At 54.6% G+C, this 9,902-nt stretch overlaps 2 protein-coding genes across 5 annotated transcripts; both read left to right on the forward strand.

The window, feature by feature from the left end:
- Positions 1 to 2,216: 2,216 nt before the first annotated feature.
- On the forward strand, positions 2,217 to 6,893 carry CCDC28B (coiled-coil domain containing 28B). Of its 3 annotated transcripts, XM_047793053.1 has the most exons (6): positions 2,258 to 2,360; positions 3,614 to 3,801; positions 4,955 to 5,121; positions 5,239 to 5,432; positions 5,639 to 5,661; positions 6,701 to 6,893. In XM_047793053.1, exons 2-6 carry the CDS (start codon positions 3,638 to 3,640, stop codon positions 6,753 to 6,755), a joined length of 603 nt encoding a protein of 200 aa, XP_047649009.1. In that variant the 5' UTR covers positions 2,258 to 2,360; positions 3,614 to 3,637; the 3' UTR covers positions 6,756 to 6,893. The 3 variants fall into 3 exon arrangements, with proteins under 3 accessions (XP_047649008.1, XP_047649010.1, XP_047649009.1); XM_047793054.1 differs by lacking the exons at positions 5,639 to 5,661; positions 6,701 to 6,893 and adding an exon at positions 5,675 to 6,283 and having other exon boundaries at positions 2,257 to 2,360; XM_047793052.1 differs by lacking the exon at positions 6,701 to 6,893 and having other exon boundaries at positions 2,217 to 2,360; positions 5,239 to 6,484.
- Positions 6,894 to 7,008: 115 nt separating this feature from the next.
- On the forward strand, positions 7,009 to 9,885 carry IQCC (IQ motif containing C). 2 transcript variants are annotated; one of them, XM_047793046.1, is made up of 5 exons: positions 7,009 to 7,243; positions 7,638 to 7,781; positions 8,008 to 8,272; positions 8,504 to 8,622; positions 8,742 to 9,885. In XM_047793046.1, exons 1-5 carry the CDS (start codon positions 7,202 to 7,204, stop codon positions 9,579 to 9,581), a joined length of 1,410 nt encoding a protein of 469 aa, XP_047649002.1. In that variant the 5' UTR covers positions 7,009 to 7,201; the 3' UTR covers positions 9,582 to 9,885. The 2 variants fall into 2 exon arrangements, with proteins under 2 accessions (XP_047649002.1, XP_047649004.1); XM_047793048.1 differs by having other exon boundaries at positions 7,009 to 7,228.
- The last annotated feature ends 17 nt before the right edge of the window (positions 9,886 to 9,902 follow it).

The raw sequence follows: 9,902 nt of genomic DNA on the forward strand, positions 1-9,902 counted from the left end.
TCCCTAGCCTTGCTCAGTGCGTTAAGGATCCGGCGTTGCCGTCAGCTGGGTATAGGTCGTAGATGCAGCTGGGATTCTGCATTGCTGTGGCTGTGGTGTAGGCTGGCAGCTGTAGCTCCGATTGGATCCCTAGCCTGGGAACCTCCATATGCCACTGGTGTGGCCCTGAAAAGCAAAAAAAAAAAAAGTTGACTAGCCACTGTCATTACTGCTATTGGGGGCTGTCTGCCATGGGCAGCATCCCTTTGGTACTGGCCCACCCAAGGGAAGGAAGCTCCAGGTTCCTCTGATCTGCATTCCGTGATAAGACCACAAGCTGCATGCAGTTCTTAAGAGGGCTGGTTTCTCACTCCTAGCAAGGCTAGGTGTAGAAGTTGGGACTCATAAGGGTTACATCCTACTGGGCGCCTCACCCAGCACCCTGTTCATCACTCCCTGCCTGGGCTGGTCCCACACAAAAGATCATACGATGAACACCCAAAAAATGGCAGAAACAACTGATGTGCCCTTCCTTCCAAGCCTCCACAGATGGGTCCACACTGGCTATGACAGTCCCCACAAAGCCTCTGCCCCTTCTAGCCAGGGTCCTAATGTGCTGATGTTTTGCCGTGCTGGCCACATTGGTTCCAGTTAAAGATCCTTTGGAGGAGGTCTGGCAAGACTGCCATAATTCTTGGAGCTCCAGAGTAAAGCAGCTCTGAGAATAACCGCCCTAGAGGTGCTCTTGGACACCCGGCTACTTTCCTGGAGGAGCCTTTGTGCCACTCCCTAGCAGCTCTGTGCAGACCCCTCCCTCTGACCCCTGTTGTTGAAGAAGTCTCCCCTTCTGGAGCAGTCCAGGTGTTGGAAGCACCTGGGAAGTCGCCCTGCTCAGGTGCCTTTGGAAATAGTGCCTACCCCTCCAGAACTCTGAGACCCAGGCCCAGAGAAGCTGCTCCTGCCCAGTGGGAGGGGAAGGTAGGACAGTGACTGTGCTGGCCCTGGTGCAGTTAATTCAAGACTGCAGGGCAGCCTGGCCAAGGATAAGCCTGTCTCCTGTTGCATCAGAGGCTTCTCTAGGGACCCGAGCTGGCAGCCTTTGCCAGGTCTTTTCATAGCTGCCCATTGATCTGCCCCCTGGGGCAGCACCAGCAGCGCTGGGTCAGCCTCCATCAGGCACTCAGGTTTCCCTCCTGGGGGCTGGCGTCAAGCGCAGGGTAAGTGCAATGATCTCTCTTTGACCTGATGTTCCCCACGTGTCCCCTAGGCCTGGGGGTGCAGGTTCGGAATGGTTGAATACAGCCCCCACTGGCCACCAGTGAAGAGTGTCCGAATGTTGTCAGAGGAGTGGTACTGGAATTTCCGTCATGGTGCAGTAGAAAAGAATCCAACTAGGAACCATGAGGTTGTGGGTTCGATCCCTGGCCTCACTCAGTGGGTTAAGGATCTGGTGATACCGAGAGCTGTGGTGTAGGTCGCAGACGAGGCTCGGATCCGGAGTGGCTGTGGCTGTGGCTGTGGTGTAGGCCAGCAGCTGTAGCTCTGATTCAACCCCTAGCCTTGGAACCTCCATATGCCTCCTGTGCGGCCCTAAAAAGCCGAAAAAAAGAGGAGTAGTACTGCCCTCAAAAGACTTTTGTTGTTTTTTCACTAAAATGGGACGATGGTATCTTCCTTCAGGGCTGTTATGAGGATTAAATGTACATAAAGGAGTTCCCGTCGTGGCGCAGTGGTTAACGAATCCGACTAGGAACCATGAGGTTGCGGGTTCGGTCCCTGCCCTTGCTCAATGGGTTAACGATCCGGCATTGCCGTGAGCTGTGGTGTAGGTTGCAGACGCGGCTCGGATCCCGCGTTGCTGTGGCTCTGGTGTAGGCCGGTGGCTACAGCTCCAATTCAACCCCTAGCCTGGGAACCTCCATATGCCGCGGGAGCGGCCCAAGAAATAGCAACAACAACAACAACAAAAGAAAGACAAAAGACAAAAAAAAATGTACATAAAAATGCCTTAGGTGCTTTCTTTTTTTTTTTTTTGGTCCACTTCTGCTAAAGCTGTCACCATTTTTTAAGGGACTTCTAGCTTCTCTCCAAAACTGACAGTTTAATAAATGTCTCTCCAGAGCTGACAGGAAGATAGCCATCACACAACCAACCCAGTCACCTTAATTCAGATGGGGAGGTAAAGTGAGAAGGACAGCTTCAGAAATGTGGGGATGTTCCTCCCATCTTGCTCCAGCCCACTCTAAAAAAAGGCCACTTTCTCTTTAAATGCAAATTACCTCCTGCAAGCTCAGCTTCCACCCTTTCCGTTCCCTAGTTGGAGAGTGCTGAGGTCGGAGGGAACCCACACTGAAGCATCACTCCAGACCCCAAACCTCCAGGTCAGTTACCCCCTTCGAGGGTGGGTGTGGAGGTGGAATGACGTTCGGATCCTGGCTCCTTAGCTGAGCGATCTATTTGCCACTTGGCTTTGGAGACTGATGGTGGGGAATACATCCCAGGTCGCCCCCAGCCGTTCCTGGGAAGCGGGAGCTCGCGCTGCAGTTCTTGCGTAGAGTCCCTAAATGGACTAAGCTGCTACTGGGCCAGGCATTTGCTGCTCTCCAGTCTCCCCTCCACCACACCCCCTCAGTGCCAGCCAGCCTCGTACCATAATTTAAATGCTTATTCCTCCAGCGCCACTGCCATCCCAGAGTGCGGACGGAATGGGGCTTGGTGGTGCAAGCTAGGAGCGAGCAGCTTGGGGAAACCTGTAAAGCGCCCCCAGACCTGCGTGCAGGGGGACTTCTGCGGACCTGATGCTGAGGGGCGGGGCAGGACCAGAGGCCAAGCGGTGCCAGCCTTGGGCGCAGTCTTTGTCAGAGGCCTAGGCTTGCCTGCTGCTCTTCCTGACCACCCAGCCCACTCTGGCTGCAGCTGAAGCCAAGCAGGAACTTCCTGACTGGGGAGGGCTAAGCAGCTGGAAGTCTGTCCCGTGGAACTTCTGGGAGTCCTGGTGTTTGCGGTTGGGGGTACGGTGGAAGAGGAGGGAGGCCAGTATCTAAGTGGGGGAGCCCACACTGACCTCTGCCTGCATGCCAGGCTTCTGCCATTGCTGCCCATCCTCTCGGGGATACTTCTTGATGCCAAGGGCGTCCCAGGCTATCCCATCCACATCTTGGTCACCTCCCATGCTGACAGGGTTTGTCAGAGTCTGTCCAGGCAGTTGATAAGTTCTATTTACCTATTTAGTGGAATTAAGACACCCCTAATACTAAACTGGGCTCCTTCCAGCTCATATCCACCCAGTGTCCCCTGAATTTCCTCTGCCAGCCCCACCCCCTCAACTACAGGACTGGAAATCCAGGAGCAGCTGCAGCAGAAGAACAGTGCCTGGTCCAGCCCAGTCCAACCTAGGCAGGGCCTAGGTTTTCAGGCTAAGGCTATAACATAGGGAAGGACCTGGAGTGGGCCACAGAAGGTCCTTCAGATACCTATCTGTGACCCCAGCAGTAGGTGCTGCACCCATACTTGCCCATACTGGACAGATGAGGGAACAGAAAGCCCCAGGGGAGTCCTCTGCAGCTCTCAGGGATTTCTGGGTGGAGGAACGGCTTTGCCATTCACTGTCTCTGTGGGACTGCCTCCCTACCAGGGCCTGAGGCCTAGCCAGCATCCAATGGAGGACAAAAAGAAGAAAAGGAGCCCCAAGCCCTGCCTGACCCAGCCAGCCCAGGCCCCAGGCACCCTACGCAGGGTCCCAGTGCCCACCAGCCACAGCGGCTCCTTGGCCCTGGGGCTCCCTCATCTGCCATCCCCCAAGCAGCGGGCCAAGTTCAAGAGGTGGGTACGGAAGGGAAGCAGGGCAAGGAGGGAGGCACCTGAACTCAGGGTTGAGTCCTGTAGGGAGGAAGGTAAAGGAGGCTTTAGCCTATCATTCTAAGCAATAATCCATAGTTCTAAGCAATAATCCATGCCTTCCCTGGGGCTCCCTCCCCCCCACACACACACCACTCACCCCCAGCCCCTGAGAACTTAGACCCAGTCCCTACTCCCAAGTGTGTTGGGAAAAGGCCAAGGGGTCCCTGAGACCACAGGGTGATGATGCATCTTGGAGCAGGGAATGAGCTTCCGTGCCAGGAAGTGAGTCAGAGAAGGGACTGGAAAGGGAGAATGTTGAGAGCCTTGCCTGGCAGAAGTCTGGGAGAAAAATATTGCTTGAAAGGTTCTGGGAACCACAGGTGGTTTGGTGGTCTTGGAGTGTCATGGGACAGGAAGTGGTGAGAGGAGGCTTGAGTGTACAATTTGAATTCTCTGCTTAATTTTTTTTAATGATTGAAATGTGCCTCCTACCCTATAATGTATCCGTGTTTGTTTCCTACTAAACACGTGTTCTTTCTCCAATTACTGTTTCCCTTGGCTTTGTACACCACCTGCCTGAGAGGCATGTTTGAAGGCAGCCAGAGTGGGGTATAGCTGAAGCTCAGGGCTAGGACAGGACTAGTAGGAAATGCAATTGGAGGGGGTGGGGCAGGCTGGAAAGGGCGTTCCATGTTATCCTGTGGGCAATGGAAAATTCAAGAAATGTTTTTTACCTAGAAGAAGGGCAGAAAGATATTTTGGGAGCTCTTATGGAAGTAAGGGAGTCACTGCCCCGAGTTCACTGAGGACCAATGAGGACAAGTGATTCCCCCAGGGTCACAGGATGAATGAGTGAGGGGCTCAGACAGGAACCCAGGAGCCCCGTTGCAGACGTAGCTCTGGCTGTATCATTGGCAGAAAAAGACTTCTTTTGACCTCTTACCCTTCCCCCCTTCACCTACTCCCTTCCCTTTACCATTCCTGGTGCCCAGGACAGGGCCAGAAGAACGAACATCCATTTATGTTGGTGAGTGGACAGCAGGATGGATTAGTGCATAGACAGATGGCACAAAAAAAGACCTGGGGATTCCTGGCTGCCCTCACCCTGTGACCATGGCCATGCCCACTTACCCAGGGTAGGCAAGGAGAAATGCCGCCCGGTGCTGGCCGGAGGTGGGGGCGGCTCTGCAGGCACCCCCCTGCAGCATTCATTCCTGACGGAGGTGACGGACGTCTATGAGATGGAGGGAGGGCTGCTGAACTTGCTCAATGACTTCCACTCAGGCCGGTTGCAGGCCTTCGGTGAGTCCTGGGGGAGGGGCTTAGAGGGCACGTGGGTGGGGTTGGAGGGCCGGACTCGGGGGCGGGGCTGGGGCCCGGGTCCCTAGCTTGCTCCCAGAGCTGACAGGTGCTGTCCAGGAAAGGAATGCTCCTTTGAGCAGTTGGAGCACGTGCGGGAGATGCAGGAGAAGCTGGCCCGGCTGCACTTCAGCCTGGACGTGTGTGGGGAGGAGGAGGAAGAGGAGGAAGAGGAGGACGGGGTCGCTGAGGGGCTGCCAGAGGAGCAGAAGAAGACCATGGCTGACCGCAACTTGGACCAGCTGCTCAGCAATGTGGGTCAGGGCTGGGTGCTTCCGTTCCTGGGGACACTAGGCGTTGTGGGGGCGCGGGGGGGGGGGAACATGCTTCTAAGACCATTCCTGGTCCCTGGGTGAAAAGCTGGAGGTGCATGGAACCGAAAGCTCTGGGCCTCTAAACCCATACCAGAAACCCCAGACCAGAAAGCTCCTGACAGAAACCTTTCTCTCTCTGTTTTCAGCTGGAAGATCTTAGTAATTCTATGTATCCTTTCTAGGGGACTTGACTGTGTATATGCAGTGCATGCCTCAGAGATAAAATCAGCTTCTGCCTCCCCACCACCCTCCAGGAATGTTCACATGTAATCAACATCCTTATCCCTTTAGTCATACTGAGTCAGAATTAGCCACAAACTGCCCCTACCCAGGTAGAGAAGTACATCAAGAATTCCCTAAATATTAGAGAAAGACAGTTGTGGGGTTTGCCTGCTTGTCAGTGTTTGCAAGTAACTTAGCTGATACCATTCCATGGCGAATCTTGTCTGATATCTTCCTACTCTTCAGCATTTTTACTTACATTATCTCTGCATCTCATCCTACTCAGAAGTAGTGGCAGTCCATGCACCTGCATGATCTAAACCAAAAGCAAAGGGGGAAAGCCACCTAGGAAGAAGGGCAGATGAGGAGTCAAGCCCAGACCACGAACCACCCCAGAGTCCCTGGCCCCTACCCCTTTGCACAGTTGGGGGAAACTAAGCCTGCGGAGGTTGGGAAAATAGGGTTGGAAGGACTGGGGTTCAAAGCATCACAATCCTGGACTTCCCACTGTAGCACAGTGGGTTAAGAATCTGCCTTGGGAGTTACCGTGGTGGCTCAACAGAAACGAACCCGACTAGTATCCATGAAGAAACAGGTTCTATCCCTGGCCCGGTTCAGTGGGTTAAGGATCTGGTGTTGCCATGAGCTGTGATGCAGGTCACAGACTCGGTTTGGATCCCGCGTTGCTGTGATTGTGGCATAGGCCAGTAGCTGTATCTCCTATTTGACCCCTTTACTGGGAACTTCCATATGCTGCACCTGTGGCTCTGAAAAAGAAAAAAAAAAAAAAAAAAGGAAAACCTGCCGCCTTGGCAGAGGCCCTGATTCAACCTCCGCGCCTGCGCAGTGGGTTAAGGATCCCAGGGTAGCAGCTGGGGCTTGGATTCGATCCCTGGCCCAGGAGCTTCCATATGCTCTGGGTATCAAAACAAAAAACACAAAACAAAATAAACAAAAAAAGGCATCACAATCCTTGACTGGCACAGACAGAAGCTGCACCTGGCCGAGAACACCGAGCCTGAGGAGCCATCAGCTGTGTAGTCGGACCCAGGCCCAGACTGCCCCTTCTCATTCCTTTAAAACTGTGACTTTTTATGAGCTCGACTGGATGTTCCGCGGGCCCCCTCCAGGTGCTATGGGGGAGGGGGAACTGGATGGAATTAAACCGGAAAGAAGCAAGCGGCTCCTTGTTCTCCTTCCGCTCATTGCGCCTTTACTCGGCAGGGGCGGCTAGGCCTCACCTCCCGTGGGGAGGCCCCTACGCAACACCCTTCCGATCTAGAAGATCCTGCTGGGGGATTGGGCGGGATTACACTTCCCTGTGCAGTTCTGGAAGTGGGAGTTTGGGACCGCAGCAGGACCACTCCCAACCCAAGAGAGCGCAGGAAGGTTGCCGTGGAGACGGCGGGGCGGGATCTGCTCGCCCAGCCCGCGGCGCGGACGGGTGACGCAGTGCGCAGGCGCCGGGCGGGTCAGTTGGCGCCCGGATGGAGCGAGAGCGGTTGGTTCGGAAGGTGACAACACTGCAGGTGCTGGGCGGGTCGGGGTATTTAGGATTATCTCCCCCATGGGCTCTCAGACGAGATGAACCTGTCACGTTTAGTAACCTACCCGCATGCTCACCTCTGAAACTATTAACCCACCCCGATGGCCTGAAGGAATGCTGGGACCCAAGGACCCTCACGCGCCCCCCACTCCCCCCCCCCACTCTTCTGCGGGAATCGGGGAAATGGCGGGAAGGACCATCAGTGGAAGAGTTTGTTCGAGTCTAGCGCATTCCTTCGAATCCCCGGAGCTGCAGAGCACAGCGTCACCTCTCCGTACTTTCCCCGAGGGGCTGGATGATCCCTCGGGAAATATCCCCCAAGACGCCCCCATGTTGCAGTGATAAGGGTTTTTCTTTCCCCACGTTCTCCACACCAGGGCTGCGTCCGGGGCTTCTTGGTCCGACGCCAGTTCCAGAGTCTTCGAGCTGAGTATGAGGCTGTTGTACAAGAGATCGAGGGTGATCTGGGCACACTTCAGTGGACCAGGGGCTGGATTCCCAGGCCTCAATTTCTCCCAAAGGTAATACATACCCTGGAGGCAGAAGGAAGGGGAAGGAGGGACCTGGGCAGAGGATTCAAGGGAATGGCAGAATCTACCCTTCCAGCTAAGCTTTTCTCAATGGGGAAGGCAGCAGACACACCTCACAGCCCAGTCCTCAGTCCTCACCAATTTGCATGTTAAATCATGGTATCCTGGTACTTGGAGGATTTGGCCTTGGGACTCTCATACTTCTCTGATTTCTCAGAAGGCAAAATCCCATCAGACCTGGAAAGCTGGAGAAAGAGTACCAGATCCAGAGCAGGAACTGTGGAGCCGCTTCCCCTGTAAAGAGCCTGAGAAAGAGGCCATCTGGGAGGGGATGATACTGAAGAAGTCTGGAGAGAGCTCAGCAAACTCAGGCAGTTTTCCCTGCAGAGATGAAAGCCCATGGCCTCAGAATGAGCAGAGCACGAAGACCAGGAAACTGAGTCAAGGGGAGACCAGAGACATGTCAAGGATGGAGAATCCAGGTACCACTCTGCCTAGATCAGGGCAACCCCCTGACCCTCTCTGGACTTCAGCGTTGCCATCTGAAAAGTGAAAAGCTTGTGTAGATAAGCTGCGTTCCTTTCTGTCTTCCCTCTGCCCTGTTGGGAGCAACTCATGGGTAGGCAGGGGGAGGATGCCAGGGTCTAATGCTAGGCCAGTGCCCAGTGTCTGCCTCTCAAACCTTTCTCCCTTCATTCTTTCCTCCTTCACAGAAGCTGCAGATCCAGGACTGTCCCACAGCCAGACTGAGCTCCAGGAGCTCCAGTATCAGCGCAGCCACTTGGCCATGGAGCTGCTGTGGTTACAGCAGGCCATCAATAGCCGTAAGGAGGTAGGCACTAACTTGAAGGCCTTTCTGCACATTTAGGGCCAAGGGTGGGGTTGGGGAAAAGCCTCTTGCCAGACCCAAGCAGGCCTGCCTGATACAGTGTCTGTTCTCCTCCTCAACAGTACCTGATTCTCAAACAAACACTGAACTCTTCAGAGGTGAATCAGACCAGAGACCAACCCTGCATGTGCCCAGACCATGGGGGTCAGGGCTGTGAGAAAGGAGAGTCACAACCAGTCCCACCACTGGAAGACCATTCCTCTAGAGCCAGGCCCACTGGAGAGCAAGACCATGTGGATGACTCCTGCTGGAGACTCAAATCACAGCCCCACAGATCCCCAGAAAGACTGGCCACTACAGACAAAACCACTGCTGGGGCCAAGTACAGGGACTCATGCTACAGGCGGACCGGACCACAGCTGCCCACACCATTAGATAACCAGGCCGTAGGGAAGAGGTTCAGCAAAGAGCCAGACGCTGGGGAACAGATCTTTGGAGGGACCTGCCTGCAACTAACAGAACTTCTAGAGAACCAGACCCCCAAAGGCCTCAAACCTAGGGGCTACTATTCTGGAAAAGCCAGGACACAGCTGCCCACACTCTGCGAGGACCCAGACATTGAAGACAAGTCTCCCAGAGGGCCAGACCAAAAAAAGCCTGATGGCCAAAAAACTAGACCACGAGAGTTGGGCCTCTCAGAGGACCACGTCATCTGGGATGGGTCTTTGGCAGAGCATGGTGGCCTGGATCTCTGGAAGAATAAACCACCCAAGAGCCAGACCTCCAGTGATAAAAGCTCCAGAGATAGGACCTCCAATGAATCTAGTCATGAAGGGTGGAAAACCCAGAAGACTGTACCGTGGAGATCAAGGCCACCTGAGAAACTGTCTTCCACAGGGTCAGACCACACAGCAGAGGACCACTGGAGGGGCAGGCCGTGGAAAACAGGACCACCAGGCTAGACCCTACAGAACCAGGGAGGACCAGGTTTCAAAGGGGGATGCTGTGAAAGGGCAACGAGGGAGACAGGACCTCATCCTAACTCCCTGGTACCAGCTCTGCCTCCTGCCCCTGCCCCTGGCCATTGGGAGGTAATGAGGCAAAGAGAAGCTAGAGCACAGGGCTGGCACCCGCGGGGGGAATGGAAGGAGGAGGATGCTCTTATCCTCAGCCTGTGGCTCAATCCAAATTTTGGGACAGGGAGGTACCTGGGGTGAGTGAAGTTGGCAGGCCTGATGGAGAATAAAGGTTTTCCTTAGCTTCTGAGCCTGGTTGCATTCATT

Source organism: Phacochoerus africanus, chromosome 8 (genome assembly GCF_016906955.1).
Source record: "Phacochoerus africanus isolate WHEZ1 chromosome 8, ROS_Pafr_v1, whole genome shotgun sequence".
Classification (NCBI taxonomy): Eukaryota; Metazoa; Chordata; class Mammalia; order Artiodactyla; family Suidae; genus Phacochoerus; species Phacochoerus africanus.